The sequence below is a fragment of the Lissotriton vulgaris genome, chromosome 4_1 (genome assembly GCF_964263255.1).
Source record: "Lissotriton vulgaris chromosome 4_1, aLisVul1.2, whole genome shotgun sequence".
NCBI classification, from domain to species: domain Eukaryota; kingdom Metazoa; phylum Chordata; class Amphibia; order Caudata; family Salamandridae; genus Lissotriton; species Lissotriton vulgaris.
This window is the reverse complement of record NC_141691.1, coordinates 1,773,631-1,798,685: the sequence shown is the minus strand read 5'-3', so window position 1 is coordinate 1,798,685 and position 25,055 is coordinate 1,773,631. Positions and strand designations below refer to the sequence as shown.

The 25,055-nt window shown below is 49.9% G+C and overlaps 1 protein-coding gene across 1 annotated transcript; it reads left to right on the top strand.

Moving 5' to 3' along the window:
• Nucleotides 1-534: 534 nt before the first annotated feature.
• Nucleotides 535-24,837, top strand: LOC147718183 (olfactory receptor 5V1-like). Its single transcript, XM_086966628.1, has 2 exons — nt 535-653; nt 23,885-24,837. Exon 2 carries the CDS (start codon nt 23,899-23,901, stop codon nt 24,835-24,837), a length of 939 nt encoding a protein of 312 aa, XP_086822754.1. The 5' UTR covers nt 535-653; nt 23,885-23,898.
• The last annotated feature ends 218 nt before the right edge of the window (nt 24,838-25,055 follow it).

Sequence of the window (25,055 nt, the reverse complement as noted above, 5' to 3'; positions counted from 1 at the left end):
GAGTGTGAGCACGGGCTGGGATAGCACTAGGAGTACAATTCAAAGGAGGAGCTTAGCAGTAGAAACTGCAGGTGCGTGGAGGTGCAGTGTAAGTCTTTTAACACTGTTAGGGTACTAGTAATATTATGAATAGTAGTGCTAATAGTAGTAGTATAGGTTGGTGTAGTACTTGTGGTAGTGGTAGAGGTAATTGTAGTGCTAGAAGTTGAGGTAGTAGCTTTAGTAGAAGTAGTAGTGGGGGTAGCAGTGGTATTAGTAATTATAATAGTGATAGTAGTTGTAGTAGTGGGAGTAGTAGGGTAGAAACAGTAGTTGCAGTAGTGGAATTAGTGATGACTGGTGGCACCTTCTTATGACACACGCACCCGTCGCTGGGCTCCATGGACATCAGGTTCTGACCTGGCATGACCCGGTCTGACCTCCTGTGAAAAGCGACAAGTCTGATTTGAAGAATGAACTAAAGTCAATCCGTTTTCACAGGTGAACAACCAAAGCATGTACCTTGGTTCAAATGATATCCCGGACCTACGACCAGCGCGGCCAGAAGCGGTGAGTCCCAAACAGACCACATCAGATGCTGGTGACCACTGGGAGTCATTGATGCTGGCTGAGAAGTGCCACCCTGCTCTGCCTACTGCTCACTTATTGAAAAGGTACTTGCAGTAGCTTAGGTTTATTTCCGGTGGCACATAGATAGGGGGTATTTATGTGAGGCAAATACATTCGATTACAAGCCTGTCTGATATTTTATTTCAGGGCAAATTTTGCTGAAATCCATGCACACATTTCACAAAATAGTCAATGTTTCTGGTAAAAGATGTTTTTTTCCTTGAAGCTATGCTGTTTCTAAAGCATGACATGGCGCCATGTGTACTTGACTCTACGGAGAGGTAAAGAGCCCTTCAGTGCACGAGTCTGGCCTCTGCTATGAGTCCTGTGCACTCAGTGCTGAGAGGGAGTGTCTGAGGTGGGGTCTGTTACTCTCCTGGGCAGTCAGTGCTGAGAGGGATTATCTGGGGTGGAGACTGTCACTCTTCTGTGCAGTCACTGCTTAGAGGGATTGTTGGAAGTGGGTTCTGTCTCTTTCCTGGGCAGTCAGTGCTGAATGGGAATGTCTGGTGTGGGGTCTGTCACTCTCCTTTGCAGTCAGTGCTTACTGAGCGTGTCTGGGGTGGGGTCTGTCACTCTCCTGTGCAGTCAGTGCTTACTGGGCGTGTCTGGGGTGGGGTCTGTCACTCTCCTGTGCAGTCAGTGCTTACTGAGCGTGTCTGGGGTGGGGTCTGTCACTCTCCTGTGCAGTCAGTGCTTACTGAGCGTGTCTGGGGTGGGGTCTGTCACTCTCCTTTGCAGTCAGTGCTGAGAAGGAGTGTCTGAGATGGGATCTCTCGCTCTGCTGTGCAGTCAGTGCTGGCAGTGATAGTTTGAGGTGGGGTCTGTCACTCCTCTGTGCAGTCTGAGGGATTGGAAATGTCTCATGTGAAGTCAGTGCTGAGTGGGAGTCTGTGAGATGGGGTATTTCACTCTCATTTGCAGTCAGTGCTAAGATGGATTGTCTAGGGTGGAGTCTGTAGGAGAGTAGGGTCTGCTACTTATAGTTCCCCCCACTTTTTGATGGTGTTTGACTGTTTTCGACTTAGATTGACTGACACCCTGGAATCCAGGACCCCAGCCTAGCTGCTTTCTTTTTAATTGATTGCATGTACTTTAGGTACACTCCAGTGTGGATTCTGGGATACCCTTATACGTCTCTAGTGTATGGTATACTATGTACCCAGGGCATAGGTACCCCAGAGGCCTCTCAGGGGCTGCAGCATGTGGTATGCCACCCCTGGGAGACCATTCAAAATGACATCACCGGTCTGCTACTGCAGCCTGTGTAAGGTGGTGCATGCTCCTCGTACTTAGATATAGGTTCACTATATCTATTCCAAATCACTGCACTTATAAGCCTATCGGTCACCCCTATGGCAGGCCTTATCAATCATGAAGTCAGGGTGCTGGGTTTTATGTGAGAGGGTGCACCTGCATGAGCAGCACCCCTCTGCAGCCTTCGGAACCTATTTTCCAGGGTTGTTTGTGATACAGCCAACCATATATATTTAAGTGCATTATAACCTCGAGGTAAATGCTAACTTTAAAATGGCTGCGTAGAAACATGTTGTGTTTGGTGTCAAACCCCCCACCAGTAACTGGTGGGGGAGGAATGATTCCACTGTCCTAGAGGGAGATATGTGACATACCGGGCTACCCGGTACCAGCTTTCACGACCTGGGCATCACAAAATGGATGCTGCCAGCCACAGACAGAAGTCTACTTTCCTCCTTCTGAGCAAAGATCGGGCGGGGGAAGGCTTGACAATAGGTTTCCTGTATTGGGGCTGGGTCGGTGCACTCTGAGAGTGCTTTGATGTCTGCAGTGGGGGCACATTTGGTGTCCCTGTGATTAGTCCTGCTCAAACCGGTTACAGGAGCCATTTGCTCCAGCTCTGGCGTGAAACTGAACAAAGTACATGGGTGTAGCCACCCCTCTGTCCTGACCCTCCCATAGGTGGATCCCCAGAGTTTGTCCCACCCCTTCCTTGGGTATAAACTAGGAACCCCTGACTACAGGACTTTAGATTTTACCTGGACTAAACTGTGCTACAGAAACCAGGTACTTCGATGATCTACACTAGGTTGGATGAAAGAAGAATCTCCCTTGGAGTTAAGGAGTTACTCACCTGCAAGGCAGGCACCAAATGCATCTGACCGGTTTGCCTATCCCGAGCTCCTGAGGACTCCGAAGATTTCCACAACACAGGAGGTGGGTCCCTAGCGGCCCTGAGGTTGATCTGACATCTCAGCAATTCCAATACCAGTGTCTCTTGTGCACCGTGCATCTAAGGTGGCGTCTGTCACCCTCCTGTGTAGTCAGTGCTTACTGAGCGTGTCTGAGGTGGGGTCTGTCACTCTCCTGTGCAGTCAGTGCTTACTGAGCGTGTCTGAGGTGGGGTCTGTCACTCTCCTGTGCAGTCAGTGCTTACTGAGCGTGTCTGAGGTGGGGTCTGTCACTCTCCTGTGCAGTCAGTGCTTACTGAGAGTGTCTGGGGTGGGGTCTGTCACTCTCCTGTGCAGTCAGTGCTTACTGAGAGTGTCTGGGGTGGGGCCTGTCACTCTCCTGTGCAGTCAGTGCTTACTGAGCATGTCTGAGGTGGGGTCTGTCACTCTCCTGTGCAGTCAGTGCTTACTGAGCGTGTCTGAGGTGGGGTCTGTCACTCTCCTGTGCAGTCAGTGCTTACTGAGCGTGTCTGAGGTGGGGTCTGTCACTCTCCTGTGCAGTCAGTGCTTACTGAGAGTGCCTGGGGTGGGGTCTGTCACTCTCCTGTGCAGTCAGTGCTTACTGAGAGTGTCTGGGGTGGGGTCTGTCACTCTCCTGTGCAGTCAGTTCTGAGTGAGAGTCTCTGATGTGAGTGTTGTCACTCTCCTGTGCAGTCAGTGCTTACTAGGAGAGTCTGGGGTGGGGTATGTCACTCTCCTGTGCAGTCAGTGCTTACTGAGCATGTCTGGGGTGGGGTCTGCCACTCTCCTGTGCAGTCAGTGCTTACTGAGCGTGTCTGGGGTGGGGTCTGTCACTCTCCTGTGCAGTCACTGCTTACTGAGAGTTTCTGGGGTGTGGTCTGTCACTCTCCTGTGCAGTCAGTTCTGAGTGAGAGTCTCTGGGGTGGGGTCTGTCACTCTCCTGTGCAGTCAGTTCTGAGTGAGAGTCTCTGATTTAAGTGTTGTCACTCTCCTGTGCAGTCAGTGCTTACTGGGAGTGTCTGGGGTGGGGCCTGTCACTCTCCAGTGCAGTCAGTGCTTACTGGGAGTGTCTGGGGTGGGGTATGTCACTCTCCTGTGCAGTCAGTGCTTACTGAGCGTGTCTGGGGTGGGGTCTGCCACTCTCCTGTGCAGTCAGTGCTTACTGAGCGTGTCTGGGGTGGGGTCTGTCACTCTCCTGTGCAGTCACTGCTTACTGAGAGTTTCTGGGGTGTGGTCTGTCACTCTCCTGTGCAGTCAGTTCTGAGTGAGAGTCTCTGGGGTGGGGTCTGTCACTCTCCTGTGCAGTCAGTTCTGAGTGAGAGTCTCTGATGTGAGTGTTGTCACTCTCCTGTGCAGTCAGTGCTTACTGGGAGTGTCTCGGGTGGGGTCTGTCACTCTCCTGTGCAGTCAGTGCTTACTGAGAGTGTCTGAGGTGAGTTCTGTCACTCTCCTGTGCAGTCAGTGCTGAGAGGGGGTATATGATGTGAGTTCTGTCACTCTCCTGTGCAGTCAGTGCTGAGAGGGAGTGTTTGAGGTGGGGTCTGTCCCTCTCCTGCGCAGTCAGTGCTGAGTGGGAGTCCGTGAGGTGGGGTATGTCAAACTCTTGTGCAGTCACAGCTGAGAGAGAGTGTCTGAGATTGGGTCTGTCCCTCTCCTGTGCTATCAGTTCTGAATGGGAGTCTCTGAGGTGGGGTCTGCCACTTTCATGTGCAGTCAGTGCTTACTGAGAGTGTTTGAGGTGGGGTCTGTCACTCTCCTGTGTAGTCAGTGCTGAGAGGGAGTGTCTGATGTGAGGTCTGTCACTCTCCTGTGCAGTCAGTGCTAAGAGGGAGCGTCTGATGTGAGTTTTGTCACTCTCCCGTGCAGTCAGTGCTTACTGAGAGTGTCTGAGATGGGGTCTGTCACTCTCCTGTGCAGTCAGTGCTGAGAGGGGGTATCTGATGTGAGTTCTGTCACTCTCCTGTGCAGTCAGTGCTGAGAGGGAGTGTTTGAGGTGGGGTCTGTCCCTCTCCTGCGCAGTCAGTGCTGAGTGGGAGTCCGTGAGGTGGGGTATGTCAAACTCTTGTGCAGTCACAGCTGAGAGAGAGTGTCTGAGATTGGGTCTGTCCCTCTCCGGTGCTATCAGTTCTGAGTGGGAGTCTCTGAGGTGGGGTCTGTCACTTTCATGTGCAGTCAGTGCTTACTGAGAGTGTTTGAGGTGGGGTCTGTCACTCTCCTGTGTAGTCAGTGCTGAGAGGGAGTGTCTGATGTGAGGTCTGTCACTCTCCTGTGCAGTCAGTGCTAAGAGGGAGCGTCTGATGTGAGTTTTGTCACTCTCCCGTGCAGTCAGTGCTTACTGAGAGTGTCTGAGATGGGGTCTGTCACTCTCCTGTGCAGTCAGTGCTGAGAGGGATTGTCTGATGTGAGTTTTGTCACTCTCCTGTGCAGTTAGTTCTGAGTGAGAGTCTCTGAGGTGGTGTTTTTCCCTCTCCTGTACAGTCAGTGCTTACTGAGAGTGTCTGAGGTGTTGGCTGTGCCTCTCCTGTGCAGTCAGTGCTTACTGAGAGTGTCTGAGGTGGTGTCTGTCACCCTCATGTGCAGTCAGTTCTATGCGGGATTGTCTGTGTTGGTGGTCTGTCACTCCCTGCTGGGGTCTCATGACCTCACCTTCTTTTGCTATTTTGACAATCAAGAGCCCCATGTGGTCAAGTTTTATGAATCACAAACCAGACGCGAAGCAGTTACCAGAGAATGAGCATGAATGAGCATGAATGAGCCTGAATGAGCATGAATGAGCATGAATGAGCATCAATGAGCATGAATGAGCATGAATGCGCATGAATGAGCATGAATGAGCATGAATGAGCCTGAATGAGCATGAATGCGCATGAATGAGCATGAATGAGCATGAATGAGCATCAATGAGGCTAAATGAGCATGAATGAGCATGAATGAGCATGAATGAGCATGAATGAGCATAAATGAGCATGAAGGGATGGACAAAGGGCTGAAATGTGATTTGATATTTGATTGCAAAGCAAACCTACCAAAAACTGAACTATGTTTGAATTATTTACTGTTTACTATTACGAAAAAAAATGCAAAGCTGTCTAGTACTCGCCATTTGCAATTTGTGAATGTCGCCACAAAGGCTTCTGTCATGTGGAATCTGGTGACAAGCAGTTGCAAAGTAGAACAAGCAGTAGCAAAGCCAATTGCTCTGACTTTGAAATGAGTCGGTGAGAGGGGGAATGGAGCAGGAGAATCTTCAAATGGCACTTTGTAACTTCTATGTATGCTGCTCAATGCAGCCCACACAGAAATTACAAAACTTCAGTCATGTTTCCAAGGATTTAACTACGCTGTAGTGTCCATTTTTTTATGTTACGGCACCTTTTTTTATCACCATATTTACAAGTTGATGCAAAGTCCAGTTAGAGGTATTTTTTCAGCATGAATGTGATTTTTCATAGCGGCACTTCTATTAGGTTGATTTGCCAAAAATGAGATGCAAGGTAGCTGTACCCTCTGAAAAACTCCAGCAAACAAAGCAGCGATAATTTTATCGCATTATCAGGAAGGTCACGCTATTGCTTGAATCCTTGCCTTAGCCCCCTTTCCCTCAACGCCCAGCTTTGCAGGCGTTCCGCCCAAAAATAACGTGAGAAATGTCACTAACCGACATTTCTCCTATCAACAAACCTCCCGCTGACTTCCATGGCCATAAGAAAAGTAGCACTAAGCGCGCTGATCGCCACATTTCTTACGCCTGCTTTCAATCCAATGGAAGGTGGATATAATGGCTAAGTCTGCCCTGCCCTATCAACATCGTATCGCCAATCGTTGTGCAATTATCACTGGATAATCGCTCATTCAGCAGCTAACCCTGGAATTTTTATCGCTTTGGAGATAAGCATGCTATCTCCGTGATAAAATCCAGCGATAGCTGGCGATAATTATCCTAGCAATAATTATCGCCTGTTGTTGCTGATATGCCCCAAAAATATTTGCAAAGGTTTTCCTTGTATGGAGCAAAAAAAGAAGAGGCAGTTTTTTTAACGTTGGAAATTAGCTGGTCTTAAAAATGGTGCAACACACTTGGGGCCTCAATTGAAGAGGTTTTGGTGTAGGAAAGTGCTGCAAGTAAACCTACTTAGTTGCCCTGCGACAAAACACACAATGGTGCAAGGGTGCATGCGTGGCGGAGCTTTGTGATGTCGTGCCGGAAGGGACACCTTCCTGCACGAAATCATGCAATCCGGGAGTTTTCATCTTCCTATGTGTATCCTTTTTGCACCTCTCAAATGCCACCCTTGGAGTGGTGTTAGATTCTGATGCATTTTTTGGTTTACGCTTTCTCGTAAATCTGGGAATGCTTCAGATTTCATTGGTTTTTGGTTGGGAACGCCCACAGGAACACACATGGAATTCCCCTTTCACATAGTCTTATGCGTGAAAGGGGCACAAATTTACACAGCCTTGAAAAGCCACGTAAAGTGGCTTTATTTGGCCTTGTAAATATGCTGTGGCACAAATGGCGCCACCAGAACATCAAAAAAGTGACATTTCAGCAGTGCAAAAGTGTTGCTTGTGTCATAAAAGAGGCCCTTGGATAATAGAAGAACTTCCACAATTAAACCTTGGCAAGATCATCAAAGACATGGACCTCCTGCCACAGCAGCTCGGAGCACCAAGGAGACCACCACTAACTCTGTCATGCGTCACTCACCTGAACAACTGCTTCTTTCCCTTTGGATGAAGACTGGACCTGATCCCCTCTAAGTGCTAACCTCGGTACACCAGAACATCAGCAGCAGGAGGCTGGAGACCAGGAACTGCAGAAAGCCAGAGACTCTTCAGAGCCATTTGGAAATGTGGAAGAATAATAAGATCACCTGCCATCTGAGGAGTCACACATGGGGGCCGACAAGACTCCGCACCGGATGACCACATCACAGTGGAGCCCACGTCACTGGCCAAGGGTTCAGAGGAAGTGTTGGGTTCCTGGCTCTGAGCGTAACTGCACATCGTCACTGCCACATGCAGCACCTCCCACCTCTCTTGTATAACCTGCTACATATTGGAGTGGCTTGTAGTTGTGTTGAGGGCACCTGCTCCTCCTACACGTCCCACTATGACTGGCTCCGTGAATGACAGCTTGTTGTGCAGACTCTTTGCTCCCTGTCTGCAGCACCTGGTGACCAGTAGATTCCAGCGAGGTCCAGACCAGTTCAGCTGTGTCACAGAATTGCATGTTACCATCTCAGATCGCTTGCAGCCTTGCCAGGAAGAGGAGGGAGTATTTGATGCCTAGGTCTTGGAGGCATTGCTTAACCACTAGAAATTAACCCCTCTGCCTCTGGATCTCTGTGGCATAGTCAGGGAAGAAAAGTACTATGGCGTTATCTACTTTCACCTCCCCAAGCTTGCATTCCTCCCTCAGTCAGCGCCACGATCCCTATAGTAGGCAGATGATAACAGGTCTAGAACCTGTCCCTGGTGGTGAGCGGTTTGCCGCCACTCAATGGGCCCGCTCCACAGCAAAGAATGGGGAGAGTGCACCTCCTGGTAACAGGTCACGCAACAAGTCAAGTCAAGTCAAAAAGATTTATATAGCGCGCTACATACCCATAGGGTCTCAAGGCGCTTGAGGGGGGGTGGGAATTACTTGTCGAATATCCAAGTTTTAAGTTGCTTTTTGAATTCTAGGTGGTTCTGAGTAAGGCGAAGGTGAGTAGGAAGAGAGTTCCAAGTTTTAGCTGCCAGGTAGGAGAAGGATCTGCCTCCCATGGTGGTTTTTTTGATGCGAGGTACAGTGGCAAGAGCTTGGTTGGAGGATCGTAGCTGACGGGAGGGGGTGTAGAAGGACAGTCGTGAGTTGAGGCATTCAGGTCCAAGTTCGTAAAGTGATTTGTGTGCGTGGGTTAGGAGGCGGAAAGTAATCCTCTTATTTACGGGGAGCCAGTGGAGGGTTTTCAGATGACCAGAGATGTGTTCTTTACGCGGGATGTTTAGTATGAGCCTGGCAGAGGCGTTCTGGATGCGTTGGAGTTTTTTCTGGAGTTTTGCGGTGGTACCGGCGTAGAGGGTGTTTCCGTAGTCCAGGCGGCTAGTGACCAGTGCGTGGGTGACGGTTTTACGAGTTTCGATGGGGATCCAGCGAAATGTTTTTTGAGCATGCAAAGAATGTTGAAGCAGGATGATGAAACGGCGTTGACTTGTCTGGTCATCGAGAGTGAGGAGTCTAGGATGACGCCCAGGTTCCGCGCGTGGTCTGTCGGGATGGGTGCCTTTCCAAGGGCCTCTGGCCACCAAGAGTCATCCCAGGCGGAGGGGGAGGTGCCTAAGATGAGGACTTCTGTTTTGTCGGAGTTCAGTTTCAGACGGCTGTGCTTCATCCACTCGGCTACTTCTTTCATTCCTTCGTGTAAGTTGGTTTTGGCGGTGTTAGGGTCTTTGGTGAGTGAGAGGATCAGTTGAGTGTCGTCAGCGTAGGAGATGATGTTGAGGTTGTGTTGGCGAGCGATGGTCGCAAGGGGGCTCATGTATACGTTGAAGAGGGTGGGGCTGAGAGAAGATCCTTGTGGCACGCCACAGATGACTTCAGTGGCCTCTGACTTGAATGGTGGGAGGCGGACTCTCTGGGTTCTTCCGGTGAGGAACGAAGTGATCCATTCCAGTTCTTTTCCTTGTATTCCGACGTTTCTGAGGCTCTGTAGAAGGGTGCTATGACAGACTGTGTCGAAGGCGGCGGAGAGGTCGAGGAGGATGAGGGCGACTGTGTCTCCGTTGTCCAGTAGAGATCGAATGTCGTCAGTTGCAGCAATGAGTGCGGTCTCAGTGCTTTGTTTGGCTCGGAAGCCGGACTGTGAGGAGTCGAGGGATTTGTTGGTTTCGAGGAAGGCGGCGAGTTGATTGTTGACAGCTTTCTCGATTACTTTGGCAGGGAAAGGAAGAAGCGAGATGGGGCAGTAGTTTTTGAGTTCGGTGGGGTCCGCTGTGGGTTTTTTCAGAAGGGCGCTAAGTTCTGCGTGTTTCCAGCTTTCCGGGAAGGTGGCGGAGCTGAAGGAGCAGTTGATGACATCACGGAGGTGTGGTGCTATGATGGAGTCTGCTTGGTTGAAGATGTGATGAGAGCATGGGTTAGTTGGGGATCCTGAGTGGATAGAGTTCATCAGTCGGATGGTGTCCTCAGTGGAGATTGGGTTCCAGTCGTTGAGGGTGTTCAGGGGGGGTGAAGGTCCTGCAGAAGGTTGGGTAGGTTGGTCTCCGGGTCGGTTGTCGAAGCTGTTGTGGATGTCTGCGATTTTGTTGTAGAAGAAGGAAGCTAGGGAGTCGCAGAGGGCTTGTGAAGGGGTGATGTCGTTGGAGTTGGCTGATGGGTTGGTGAATTCTTTGACGATGTTGAATAGTTCTTTACTGTTGTGGGCGTTGTTGTCAAGTCAGTCTTTGAATGCGGCTTTCTTGGCAGAACGGATTAGTTGGTGGTGTATGCGGGTGGCGTTTTTGAAGGCGTCCCTGGTGCTGGTGTTTGGGTCTTTTTTCCAGGCCTTCTCGAGGAAGCGACAGTCTTTCTTCGATTTCTTAAGATCATCGTTGAACCAGGAGGCGATTTTGCTGCCAGGTTTGCTTTGACGTTTTTTCAACGGGGCTAGAATGTCGGCGCTGTTGGATATCCATTGGGTGAGGTTAGTGGCTGCTTGGTCGGGGTTAGAGGAGTGGACAGGAGGGTTTTGAAGAAGCGAGGAGGAGATCTGGCTGATGGTGATTTTGTTCCAGTTTCTTCGCATGGTGGGTTGAGGATGGTTGTAGATTGTGGACTTGTTGTATGTGAAGTGAACGCAGCTGTGGTCCGTCCAGTGGAGAGCTGTGGTATGACTGAAGGAGACATGTTTGCTGGAAGTGAAGATAGGGTCTAGTGTGTGGCCAGCAATGTGGGTGGGGGTAGTGACCAGTTGTTTGAGTCCGAGGTTGGCAAGGTTGTCCAGAAGGGTGGTGGTGTTGCCGTCGTTGCTCTTTTCCAGGTGAAAATTGAGGTCTCCCAATAGAATGTAATCCTCGGAGGGGAGGGCGTGTGGGGTGATAAAGTCAGTGATGTCGTCACTGAATTGTGCACGGGGACCTGGACGCCGGTAGAGGAGGGTGCCTCTGAGTGTGGTTTTGGGGTCGATGTGGATCTGGAAGTGAAGGTGTTCGGCGTTGGCGAGGTGGCCGTCAGAGCTGGTTGAGATGCGGATGGAGTTCTTATGGACGATAGCGATGCCTCCTCCTGTTTGTTCAAAGCGGTCCTTACGGATGATCTTGTATCCTTCTGGGATGGCAATGGTGATGTCTGGGGCTGAAGAGGCATTCATCCATGTTTCTGTAAGGAAGGCGACGTCCGGTGAGATGGTGTCGAGTAGATTCCAGAGGTCGATGGCGTGTCTGTGGACCGAGCGGGTTTTGAGCAGGATGCATTTTAGGTGGTTGGTGTCAGGTGTCTGAGTGGTGTTGGTGGATGAGGAGCTGGATTTGGTGCCGTCGTACTTGCAGGAGTTGCAGGAGAAGGGTCCATGGGTGAGTCCAGGAGCGGCTTGGACGCAGTTGGGGAGTCGGCCGGGGTTAAGGGTTAGGAGGGTGGAGGCGTCGTAAGTAAAGCGGGGGGCTGGGCATAGCGAGGACCAGGGGGTCTGGCGCTGGGCGCGGAGCAGGTGCGGACGGGCGTAGACGGGCTTACCTTTGGCGCACCTTCGGCGAGGCCGTAGCGCGTGGACGCTGCGCGTGGGACCATCTGACATAAATGGACAGTGGAGGGGGCGGAGCGTGGGACGGTCAGCAGGGAGGCGGGATCAGAGAGGCGGGTCAGGGGAGGGCAAAACACAAAATGGAGGGATGAAAGTGAAAACAAACAGCGAAGGCACAATACAATGCTCGCCAGCAAGCTATCAAGGGCACTTAAATCCTGCACAATGTGTACACTTAAAGCGCTATCCACAGAGCAACCAACCTTGGAAGCGTTACACAGCACAGATGTAAAGAGAAAATACACAGCACTAATTCAATGAGCACAGTTGGGATTCCTAAGCGCTACACGCTAATGATATTCAAAGCGCAATAAGACTAGCGAAAGAAGCACAGAGTGTGAGGCAGATGATACAATGCAGTTTTCAAGGCGCTGCAGGAGCGAGAGCTTCAAAGCGCGACTATGCACAGAGCGCGAGGCAGATGATACAATTAGGTTTCTAAAGCGCTTCCAGAGTGAGAGCTTCAAAGCGCTACTATGCGGTCTGAGGCTACGATACCAGGTGCAGTCAGGAGGTCGAGGGTGCAAGAGGCTTCAGCTGCGGGCTGTAAGGGCTGCAGATAGATCGAGCAGGGAGCGTGGGGGAGCAACCGTTCCGGACAGAATCATGTCTCAATATATGCCAGAGCCTCAGCTCTTTCTGCTCCCTCTAACAGACTCACCACCTACACAGTGTTCCCTGGGAGCAGCCCTCCACATTCTCTGCTCTTCTTTCAAGTGACTAAACACATGCCACTCGCTGCTGTACCGCCAACGCAGTGTTCCAGGTAATAGGGTGGAAGTCTGCCAGTTCTTGCTCATTGTCCTGTACCTTGTCAGTCAGATTGCGATGATCTGCGAACTCTAGTGTGAAATCAGCTCTGATTTTGTTGATACGGCCCTCAAGAGAAGTGCACGTTTGTTCGAGGGAGGTACTTATTTTCTCCACAGCTGCGAGTACAGATTCTAGTTTTGAGTCCAGGGCGTCTGCTGTCACCTGTCCCGGTGGTCAGTGACCCCCCAGCGGCTCGGTCCACTGGCACAGAAGAGTAGCCAGGTGTCAACGACACCCCCATGTGCAGGTGGCCAATTATTGAACCAGATGCCCAGGCACTATGTATGACATGCGGTGCAGTGCAGTGTGGTCAGCAAGCCACTCTCCTCCAGTCAGGTGTATTCTAGCCAGGAATCTTCGTTTGGGAGTCACCGAGGTAAATCAAGCAATCAACTTATTAGGGAATTATATAGCATTGCTACTCACCCATGAGGGTCTCAGGGCATGGGGGAGCAGCTGATCAGATTGGGTGGAGGATCACTTGAAGAGCCAGGTCTTGAGGTCCTTCCTGAATTGGGTCAGCAATGCTGATTGCCTGAGGTGCAGAAGCAGGGGGCTCCAGCTCTTGAGGTCCTTCCTGAATTGGGTCAGTGATGCTGATTGCCTGAGGTGCAGAAGCAGGGAGCTCCAGCTCTTGAGGTCCTTCCTGAATTGTGTCAGCGATGCTGATTGCCTGAGGTGCAGAAGCAGGGAATTCCAGCTCTTGAGGTCCTTCCTGAATCGGGTCAGTGACGCAGATTGCCTGAGGTGCGGAAGCAGGGTGTTCCAGGTCTTGAGGTCCTTCCTGAATTGGGTCAGCGATGCTGATTGCTGGAGGTGCAGGGGCAGGGTGTTCCAGGTCTTGAGGTCCTTCCTAAATAGGGTCAGCGATGCTGATTGCTGGAGGTGCAGGGGCAGGGTGCTCCAGGTCTTGAGGTCCTTCCTGAATTGGGTCAGGGATGCTGATTGCCGGAGGTGCAGGGGCAGGGTGTTCCAGGTCTTGAGGTCCTTCCTGAATCGGGTCAGTAACGCAGATTGCCGAGGTGCAGAAGCAGGGTGTTCCAGGTCTTGAGGTCCTTCCTGAATTGGGTCAGCGATGCTGATTGCTGGAGGTGCAGGGGCAGGGTGTTCCTGGTCTTGAGGTCCTTCCTGAATTGGGTCAGGGATGCTGATTGCTGGAGGTGCAGGGGCAGGGTGTTCCAGGTCTTGAGGTCCTTCCTAAATAGGGTCAGCGATGCTGATTGCTGGAGGTGCAGGGGCAGGGTGTTCCTGGTCTTGAGGTCCTTCCTGAATTGGGTCAGGGATGCTGATTGCTGGAGGTGCACGGGCAGGGTGTTCCCAGTCTTGAGGTCCTTCCTGAATTGGGTCAGCGATGCTGATTGCTGGAGGTGCAGAAGCAGTGTGTTCCGGGTCTTGAGATCCTTCCTGAATTGGGTTAGCGATGCTGATTGCCTGAGGAGCAGAAGCAGGGAGCTCCAGGTCTTGAGATCCTTCCTGAATTGGGTCAGCGATGCTGGCTGCTGGAGGTGCAGGGGCAGGGTGTTCCAGGTCTTGAGGTCCTTCCTGAATCGGGTCAGTAACGCAGATTGCCGAGGTGCAGAAGCAGGGTGTTCCGGGTCTTGAGATCCATCCTGAATTGGGTCAGCGATGCTGATTGCCTGAGGAGCAGAAGCAGGGAGCTCCAGGTCCTGAGATCCTTCCTGAATTGGGTCAGGGATGCTGATTGCCGGAGGTGCAGGGGTAGGGTGTTCCAGGTCTTGAGGTCCTTCCTAAATAGGGTCAGCGATGCTGATTGCTGGAGGTGCAGGGGCAGGGTGTTCCAGGTCTTGAGGTCCTTCCTGAATTGGGTCAGCAATGCTGATTGCTGGAGGTGCAGGGGCAGGGTGTTCCAGGTCTTGAGGTGCTTCCTAAATAGGGTCAGCGATGCTGATTGCCGGAGGTGCAGGGGCAGGGTGTTCCAGGTCTTGAGGTCCTTCCTGAATCGGGTCAGTGACGCAGATTGCCGGAGGTGCAGAAGCAGGGTGTTCCAGGTCTTGAGGTCCTTCCTGAATTGGGTCAGCGATGCTGATTGCTGGATGTGCAGGGGCAGGGAGCTCCAGCTCTTGAGGTCCTTCCTGAGTTGCAGCAGTGATGCTGATTGCCTGAGGTGCAGAAGCAGGGTGTTCCAGGTCTTGAGGTCCTTCCTGAATTGGGTCAGGGATGCTGATTGCTGGAGGTGCAGGGGCAGGGTGTTCCAGGTCTTGGCGGTGACGTAGGAGAATGACCTTCCTCCTTTTTTGGTCTTGTGGATCGTGGGGATGCAGGCAAGGGCGAGTTGGAAGGATCCGATTTGTCTGGCGGGTATGTGGACTGTGAGGCGATAGTTCAGGCATGCGGGTCCTCATTGTGTAGAACTTTGTAGGCGTGAGTGATGAGTTTGAAAGTTAATGTCTTGTTGACTGGGAGTCAGTGGAGTTGTCAAAGGTGTTGTGTGTTGCGGCTATGGCGAGGGATTTTGAGGACCGGTCAGGCTGGAGTACTCTGGGGTTTCTTGAGCTGTTTCTGGGTGACGCCGGTGTAGAGTGCATTGTGGGGCTGCAGGGGTCTTTAGGCTACCCCCTCATTCTCAATCCTGCACCCTGAGTGCATAGCCAATAGGTCTCGCCTTTGGTACTTTTCAAGTTTAGCTAGAGCTACTGACAATGCCAATGTGTTAAGTGTATGTTGTAGAGCAGTGCGGCTGCTGTCGATCATGTTGAAAAGATATATTAAAAAATGTTGGTTCCTCTGATCCGCTTTGCTGATGGAGTCCCTGACATTGTCCTTCTGGCTCCTGCTTCTGTTATTGTGCACTGGTGTACATTGGTGTAAAAGTTGGTGGTGCAACAGCAAAATGAACTCTTGTCTGTTGGAGCGCTCCTTTACATTGGATTGTGGCTGTTTTACCCTTCTGTAACTCATCCAATTCTACATCCAGTGCATAGATTTTTACTTCCCTCACTGTTTGTTAATTTAATTTATGTATTTTGTTGGGAAAACGTTTATTTATATTTAAATGGAGAGTGTTGTCACATTCTTTTATCATTTTTTTACATGAGTTTCACGTTTCAAGTTTATTTGATGTATTGAAAAATTGATTAAAAAAATTGAAAACATAAAAAATGTTGCTCAGGGACACAGATAGATCATCGAGCTGTGGGCCCCATAAGAAAAGCCTTGACAAAGGCAATCATTTTGCATTTTAGCAAGCAAAAATGTTTTTCTTGGATCAGTTAGACACCAACAACAACTGTGGTGCATACGGATATAAAGCTTTCCTTGCAGGCAGAGAACAGTCATAGCAAGGACTGCGGACCTGTAGGAAACAGAGGTGCAGTCTTCTTTGTTACAATTACAGCGCGTACAACAGAAACAGTCATACAAGCTCTGCTCCCACACACAGCGCCGATCATGGGGTAGCCATTGCCTCCTCCTCCATCCCAACAGATTGAGAGCCCGCCCGCCTCTCCCAGTCAAGCCCTCTGTGATCCAAAGGCTGGATTTGGGGACTCTCTGTTTGCGAGTAGCATCTCTTGGACCCTTGGTTACTAGCATTCTGAAACACGAGGGAGGGCGCTGAAGGAGGAGCTGGTGGTTGGGTAAAAAAACAAGCATTGGAAATGCAATCGGTCTCGCACCATTAGAGTTAGTGCTTTTAGAATTGTTTATGGGGTTTTTTTGTAAATGTTTAGCATTTTTGTTTCCTGTAGCCAATGCTAAAGTATTACAAATAAAAAAAGCCATAAACATTTCTAAAAGCTCTAACTGAAATGGTCTGAGAACTATTGCACTGTGTGAGGGTGAGGGTGAGTGAGGGTGAGGGTGAGTGAGGGTGAGTGAGGGTGAGGTGTTGAGGGTGAGTGAGGGTGAGGTGTTGAGGGTGAGTGAGGGTGAGGGGTTGAGGTTGAGGGTGAGGTGTTGAGGGTGAGTGAAGGTGAGTGAAGGTGAGGTTGAGGGTGAGTGAGGTGTTGAGGGTGAGTGAGGGTGAGGGTGAGTGAGGGTGAGGGGTTTTGGGTGAGTGAGGGTGAGGGGGAGTAGTTGAGGCTGAGTGAGGGTGAGTGAGAGTGAGGGTGAGTGAGGGGTTGATGGTGAGGGGTTGAGGGTGAGTGAGTGAGGGTGAGGGGTTGAGGGTGAGTGAGGGTGAGGGTGAGTGAGGGTGAGGGGTTGAGGGTGAGTGAGGGGTTGAGGGTGAGGGGTTGAGGGTGAGTGAGGGTGAGGGTGAGTGAGGGTGAGGGGTTGAGGGTGAGTGAGGGTGAGTGAGGGTGAGGGGTTGAGGGTGAGTGAGGATGAGTGAGAGTGAGGGTGAGTGAGGGGTTGAGGGTGAGTGAGGGGTTGAGGGTGAGTGATGGTCAGGGTGAGTGAGGGTGAGGGTGGGTGAGGGGTTGAGGGTGAGTGAGGGTGAGTGAGGGTGAGTTTGAGGGGTTGAGGGTGAGGGTGAGTGAGGGTGAGGGTGAGTGAGGGTGAGGGGTTGAGGGTGAGTGAGGGTGAGGGTGAGTGAGGGTGAGGGGTTGAGGGTGAGGGGTTGAGGGTGAGTGAGTGAGGGTGAGGGGTTGAGGGTGAGTGAGGGTGAGGGGTTGAGGGTGAGTGAGGGTGAGGGGTTGAGGGGGAGGGGTTGAGGGTGAGTGAGGGTGAGGGGTTGAGGGTGAGTGAGGGTGAGGGGTTGAGGGTGAGTGAGGGTGAGGGCGAGTGAGGGTGAGGGGTTGAGGGTGAGGGGTTGAGGGTGAGGGTGAGGGGTTGAGGGTGAGTGAGTGAGGGTGAGTGAGGGTGAGTGAGGGTGAGGGGTTGAGGGGGAGGGGTTGAGGGTGAGTGAGGGTGAGGGGTTGAGGGTGAGTGAGGGTGAGGGGTTGAGGGTGAGTGAGGGTGAGTGAGGGTGAGGGGATGAGGGTGAGTGAGAGTGAGTGTTGTGAGAGAGGGTGATGAGGCCTGGTTGTTGTGAGAGAGGGGTGATGAGTCCTGGTTGTTTTGAGGTACAGCTGATGAGGCCTGGTTGTTGTGAAGTATCTGACTTTCTTGTGAAGAAAAGTGCGTCATAAGCTTAAACGAGAGCCTTGCATTCTCTGTTCCCGATCCTTGCACCCATGCATGGCTCGGGTCTCAGGGCAGCTACCAGGAGTTCTAACAGCTCTCATCAGGTTTCTCAACAACGATGTAAAAAGTAACACCTAGGACAAATGTAACCATTAAAGTAACGTAACAAATATATTGCTCAGAAGGGGCCTTTGATGTAACAGCCCGTTATGTTATCAAGTTCTTCTAAAATTCACTCATTGCTCCAGATCGCAAGGAATGAGTGCGGCTCTTAACTTCGTGGTTACTAAGTATCATTAGTGCCTGGACTATAGTTTACAGTGCCCTCAACCGGGACAAGAGAGGACTGCCAGTGGCAGCTCTTTATGTGTCTTGGTGGAAAGGAATGAACATATATCATTATTTAGTCACAAGATCTTGTTTAGACTGGAGCTCAGTATTCAAGCGCTGTAACGAGGAAGGGTAGTGCACAATTGCGCTGAATATTAATAGATTTAAAATCCTTTATAATATTACCGTAACAGGGAATGATCGCTCTATTGTGAAACACGTTGATTCAATGTTTTGCTTCACATATTTTGTTCACTGCAAACTTCAGTGGGGATTTAAAAAAAAATGCGACACGGCGGGCAGGGGAGGGGGCGGAGCGGGTAAAATAAACAAAGAAGACGGAGGGAAGAGAGGGGAGGGGGGAGGAGAAATGCGACACGGCAGTGCACAATTGCGCTGAATATTAATAGATTTAAAATCCTTTATAATATTACCATAACAGGGAATGATCGCTCTATTGTGAAACACGTTGATTCAATGTTTTGCTTCACATATTTTGTTCACTGCAAACTTCAGTGGGGATTTTAAAAAAAATGCGACACGGCGGGCAGGGGAGGGGGCGGAGCAGGTAAAATAAACAAAGAAGACGGAGGGAAGAGAGGGGAGGGGGGAGGAGAAATGCGACACGGCGGGAAGGGGAGGGGGCGGAGCGGGTAAAATAAACAAAGAAGACGGAGGGAAGAGAGGGGAGGGGGGAGGAGAAATGCGACACGGCGGGAAGGGGAGGGGGCGGAGCGGGTAAAACAAGACGGACGTGCACGCGCTTTTAAGCTCAATGCGCATGCGCATTGAGCTTAAAAGTCACGGGCACTGCAAGGAATCGCCACGATTCCTTGCAGTGGATAAAGAGTGGATAAGCCCCCATAGTCTCGCTTGCTCGATGCGCATGCGCATCGACAGGCGAGACCTAAAAAGGTGAGGGAGGGGAGGTGGTGGGTCATGGGGTACAAAAGCATTGGTTCATTTAAAACAATACCGGAGTGTGAGGGGGTTGTGGGTAAACATGTATTAGAACATGAAACGTTGAGAGCTCCATTGAAGACAATGGAGTGCTCCCGGCTTCTACGGGCTGGTAAAGGCCCGCAGAGCAACATTCCAACGTATTACAAAGGCCTCTCGGAGCTCGAGCTTCGAGAGCCTTTGTTTTATTTGTGATAACATTCTGCCCTCTAGTGGCAGAATGTTCTAATAGCCTCATGGCCCACCATAGCAGGGCTATACCAGCTATTAAAGTCCAGTCCCTTGTTAAAGTCCCTTGCCTTCGGCTCAGGCCTTTAACTTAGGAGCGGGCTTTTAATAGTCAGTATAGCCTGCTACTGCGGGCTATAGGGCTATAGTAAAGACGGCTGCAGATGCACTTTATGGAATGCTGCTAAGTGTTTCTTTGTGATGTAAGCGGTGCTCTTGCAAACCACTTCAGGCCCTTCATGTCGAGTTGGCGCTACATTTATAAGTAATAAACGGAAATAAAGAAAGGCCAGTGCATTTTTGGATCCCGGTTTAATGTTAAATAACAATTTAAACCTCCATATATAAGAAATAATCACAACACTCATAAAGTATTGATAATGTAAAAGCAGACTTGACTATGCTGAAGGAAAAATGCAAATACATTTAGGCCAACCAAATTGAGTAGCAATAGTGTTAAAGGGCTGGGGATGTGTTTCTGACATCCAAGCAGATTTGTACCCATGGGTGAGTCCAGCCAGAGTTCACATAACACAAACTCTCCTTCCAACACTGGGAAGAGGGCAACCGAATACACATGCAGGAAGCAGGACGTCTCTGTAAGCTGCACATGACAAAAACAAATGTGCTCCCACAGGAAAAAGTATTCTTTGAAATGACGCACTAAGTGAACAAACCCTTGACTCAGCAGCCCTTTCTGAAAACAGAGGTACAGGCTGACCATCTGCAGGAGAAAAGTATGCCCCATTAACTCAACAGTTGACTCGCAAACTAGACACAAGCCGACCTGGGAGCCGCCTCCGGAAAGAAAACAAAAGAGTGTCAGCCACATGGCAGGAATTGAAAGGGATCAATGCTGCTCTGAAATGTTAGCAGCTTCAGGCCTGTGCACCCACGAGGCGGAAAACATTATAAAAGAACCCCCCCACGAACAGATGAACACAACAAAGCATAATAATATTGTACTTAGTCCCCACTCCTCGGAGCAAAAAGGACTGGCCACTAGCAAGCAGGGATTTTTGAAGGACATTGAAGCCCACAAATGAGAAGCCTGGGAATGGCTTTAGGCCCACAGACATGAATACTAAAGGATACAAGAGGTCGAACGCTTACACTCAACCTAAAAATGATTTCATGGATAAGAAAAAGGGCCAGGACGGCACTGAGATCCTTCGACAGCGACACATTACCAGCGGTGCTGTGAACGGAGTCATCAATCAATCAATCAATCAATCACAGCATTTGTATAGCGCGCTACTCACCCGGAAGGGTGTCAAGGTGCTTGGGGGAAGGGGTCCGCTACTGCTCGAACAGCCAGGTCTTGAGTTGTCTCCTGAAGGCGAGGTGTTCCTGGGTCAGCCGAAGATGGATGGGGAGAGAGTTCCATGTCTTGGCCGCCAGGTAGGAGAAGGATCTGCCTCCGGAGGTGGCTCTTCGGATGTGTGGTACGGTTGCGAGGGCGAGGCTGGTAGACCGTAGCTGGCGGGTGGGTGTGTAGAAGGTCAGGCGGTTGTTGAGGTACTTGGGGCCCAGGTCATGGAGAGACTTGTGTGCATGGGTGAGGAGCCTGAACGTGATCCTCTTGTTGACAGGGAGCCAGTGTAGGTCTCAGGTGTCCGGAGATGTGGCTGTGTCGGGGGATGTCCAGAATGAGTCGGGCGGAGGCGTTTTGGATGCGTTGGAGTCATCCTGCTTACTAGGCTGATAAACTTGTCTGAGTCTGGGTCTGGTGGCTCAGTGGACTATTGCATCTACTGCATGAGGCCTGTGTTCAACCTCATGGTCACAGGTTCATATCCCAGTAGGTCCACTCAGCCTTTCATCCATTTGAGGTCGATAAAATGAGTCCCATTGAGTTGGGTAACAATAAACATCTATTTATGAGAAATGACGCATCGCTGCGTGAAAGCAGCGATGCGTCACTTCTCAGTGCGCACTCCTTGCGACATTCCTGATGCGTCATATTTAATGTATGACGCATCATGTTGCAAGGAGTTACAGATACGTCAGTATATCTGACGTATCTGTAAGCGCAAAAGTGACGCTTTGCTGGAGTGTGTCACAAAAATGACGCAACTCCAGCAATGTGTCCTTTCACACGGGCAAGCGCCATGTGAAAGGGCCTGCGTCAGTCTTACGCCTGCTGTGAGGCAGGTGCAAGATTTTGACGCAACGACGTCCTAAAAGTGACGCAGTGAAATCTCATAGATTTCACTGCGTCACTTCTACGAGCCGTCCTTGCACCAATACGCCTCCCTTGCATACATTATACCTGGCGCAGGTATAATGCGGCGCAGGGGTTTACAAACTGACGCATCTACCTAGATGCGTCACTTTGTAAATATGGTGCAACAAGGCGCATTTTTTACGCCACTGGTGCGTCACAAAAAGTGATGCACTGGCGGCGTAAAAGTGAAGCACGGCCTCATAAATGAGGCCCCTGTTATTCAGAGCCAGGATGCTCTGTCAGGGGTGAACACGTGCTTTACAAATGCACGTTATGTTATGATAACAGAGTTTGGATGCACTTACAAGTTTAAATCTTTACTCTCGATTGGAAATCAGCAAGTAAAATGAGACACTTTCTCCAAAATCAAAAAAAATGTGGGCGCATCACATTTACCTGACGTCAGGTGCCCTCATCAGTGGCCTGACTTCAGGTGCCCTCATCAGTGGCCTGACTTCAGGTGCCCTCATCAGTGGCCTGACTTCAGGTGCCCTCACCAGTGGCCTGACTTCAGGTGCCCTCATCAGTGGCCTGACTTCAGGTGCCCTCATCAGTGGCCTGACTTCAGGTGCCCTCATCAGTGGCCTGACTTCAGGTGCCCTCATCAGTGGCCTGACTTCAGGTGCCCTCATCAGTGGCCTGACTTCAGGTGCCCTAATCAGTGGCCTGAATTCAGATGCCCTCACCAGTGGCCTGACTTCAGGTGCCCTCATCAGTGGCCTGACTTCAGGTGCCCTCACCAGTGGCCTGACTTCAGGCGGCCTCACGAGTGGCCTGACTTCAGGTGCCCTCATCAGTGGCCTGACCACGCCCGTTTTAATTAGGGCCCAGCACCTGTGGTAAATCGTGGCAGCACGGATGTGGTTAAACATGATTACATAAATCAACTATTTGTTACTTTGTGTTATGCAGATTTGTCGAACCCCTATCACCTGGGAGGGTACCCTGGTGCTGAGCATCTGTGAGTCCAACCAAACCTATGGCACTTTTGGACTAGTGGACAAGCCAGGCCCTAAGCGTCCTGCAGATTTCAAGAAGAAAGAAGGAGGTTCTCATGTGCATCGGCAGAGAGTTCCATGCTTTAGGAGGGATGCAGGAGAAGCGCCACAGCCAGGTCTGGTTTTCTGTATGTGTGGGATCTGCGCAAGTAGAAGTCTGGATGAGCAGAGGTGTCTGGAAGGTTTGTGAAAGATAAACTGAGCCAGTGCTTTGTAGTGCCTTGAAACTGGGTGAGGAGTTTGAATTGTGCTCATTTGTGAATGAGGAGCCAGTAGAGCGCCGTCAGGTGTAGAGTGAGGTGAGATTATTCCTTTCACTCACAATAGCTACAGATATGCGCCCTGCCCCTGCTGGGCTTCTTTATGATCACATTAAAGACGTGCTCCATGACTTAATGTTTTTACATGAGATGTAGCATCAATAATCTCAAGGCAGAGATAAGTCCTTGTCATACTGGGAGAGAAAACATTGGTGGATGTGAGGAGCCAAGGTAGTAGTGAAAACCAAAACTTCTGACAGTGCCAGTGGTGGATGGTGGAATTATGACCATTAAAAGTGCCGACTGTGATTACATGAACAAGGTCAGTGTCAGTACTGACATATCAACTCTCACTAGCATGGTGGCTGGGTTATATTTCCAAGTATTCTAAAAACACTACAGTTGATTTTCAAAGAATGTTTTTAGTAAACTTAATTTTGCTATACATATTGACCGACCAGCAATCCATGGTTAGGAGGCTATGCCTTCTTTATTGGCAGAATTGTTCTCACACCTTTGCAGATCCAAGTGCAGAGTTAGAGCAAACTCATGCACAAGATATCCACTTGAAAAGAAATCTACAAAAAAGCGAGTCAGAAATTAGAGGTGCTGTTTTTTTGGCAGAGTGACTGTTGCCACACTGCTGCAAATGAGGGCCTTGAACTAAGTCTGATATTCATAATTTTGTGGAAGAGGATCTGAGACTTAGGATTTCTCCCCTATCTCTCTCTTCATGACTAGAGATTAGCTCATTTGCTTGGGTGCATTGAACCTGCATTTCAAAGGTGGTCTTTCCTCCTCCGTTTATCTGTAGGCACCAGAAGCCATCATCCCAACCACCACATATAGTTTAGAGACTCTGGGGCATATTATCAACAACTAGCGATATTTTTCGCTAAATAAGCTGAAATGCGATAAAATACCCAGCGATAGCGGCGAAATGCTCGAATATCGCTGGAAATCCAGCGGTATTCAGGCATTATCGCTAATGAGGTCTTAACCTGAATATCCACCTCTTGGCGCAATTTTTTTTAACGCTACGCCTGCGTTGAAAATAGGTGATAGCGATGTTAGCGACTGCTTTCAGTCACTAACAGGTTGGGTACGCCCACTTTGCATGCCATTAGCGATAAATATTGCTGACATGCAAAGCGGGCCCCAAACCGCTCGCTATCACCTAAAAGCTGTCGCTAACTGATATTAGCGACAGCTTGCTAATAGGGCGATGAAATATTGCCGCTGTGCAGCCAAAAACGGCTGCAAAAGCTGCGCTAATCTCATATTGCCCGCCTTGATAATATACTCCTCTATGAGATAAGGTGGCCGGCCTGATCCTCACATCAATCATAGCGGATGTGAGAGATGAAAAAAATGTGGCACGCACTAAAGTCTAACAATTGAAGAAATAGATTATTTTGAATCAAACAGCATTTTTGTAAGGAAAAGTAAAGAAAAGTTGCAGATTCGATGATCCACTTAGCTAATGGTCATTCTCTCCTTCTAGGTTTCCGCATATCAATGGAAAATGAAACCTTTGTTGACACCTTCATCTTCTCTGGATTCTCACACCTTCTCAGGTACCAGACTCTTCTCTTTTTGGGTTTCTTATTCATTTATCTCCTCACGTTGATGGGCAATATTCTAATATTTACTCTCATCTGGGTAGACAGCCACCTACACACACCAATGTATTTCTTTCTTAGTAACTTGTCTGTCCTGGATATGTGCTACTCATCAGCTACTATCCCACAAATATTGCACAACTTACTAATGGAAAAGAAAGTGATTTCCTATCAGGCCTGCATGTCTCAGCTCTTCTTCCTGATCACCTGCGCAGGTGCAGAGTGCATCCTTCTGGCGGTGATGGCGTATGACCGGTTTGTTGCTATCTGTGCTCCCTTGCGTTACTTGGCAGTCATGAGTAGAGGAACATGTCTTCAGCTAGCTACTTGTCCTTGGGTGGTAGGAATTCTCAATTCTGTTCTCCACACTGTCCTGACATGCTCATTGTCTTTCTGTGCTTCCAACGTCATCCATCATTTCTTCTGTGACGTCCCCCAACTTCTGAAGATTTCATGTGTGGATACAAGCCTCAATAACACTGTCCTCCATGTGGTGACAGTGTTTGTTGGCTTGAGCCCATTCCTCCTTATCATCATCTCCTACATCAACATCATAGCTTCCATCATGAAGATCCGCTCACCGGGGGGGAGATGGAAGACCTTCTCCACCTGTGGATCGCATCTGACAGTGGTCTTCCTATACTATGGGACTGTCAACTTTAACTACAATCGTCCTACAGATGGCTACTCGGTTCATATTGACACCCTGGCCTCGGTGCTCTTCTGTATGGTGACACCAATGCTGAACCCCATTCTGTACAGTCTGCGGAACAAGGAGGTGACTGGAGCTCTGAAGAGAACCTTACACAGACTTCACCTTCTTACAGAAGGTTAAGTTATTCAAAATGGTGTTTAGCATCTAAACTCTGCAGAGTAACAATGTGTCAATGTATTGTTAGCCTAATAAAATATGGGCCAAATATGGTTTTATTGGTTGTATATGAATGCAGAGAAAAATGTACTTAAAAACATGTTCTGGAAAATCATTCTCTGCAAACCTGATTCGCAAACATTTCTAAATGAATGGGAATCCCAGCTTGTCCAATCCATTTG

What these genes read in the sequence shown, in the direction of transcription:
- LOC147718183 (XM_086966628.1), top strand. Translation starts at nt 23,899, where the DNA reads ATGGAAAATGAAACCTTTGTTGACACCTTCATCTTCTCTGGATTCTCA.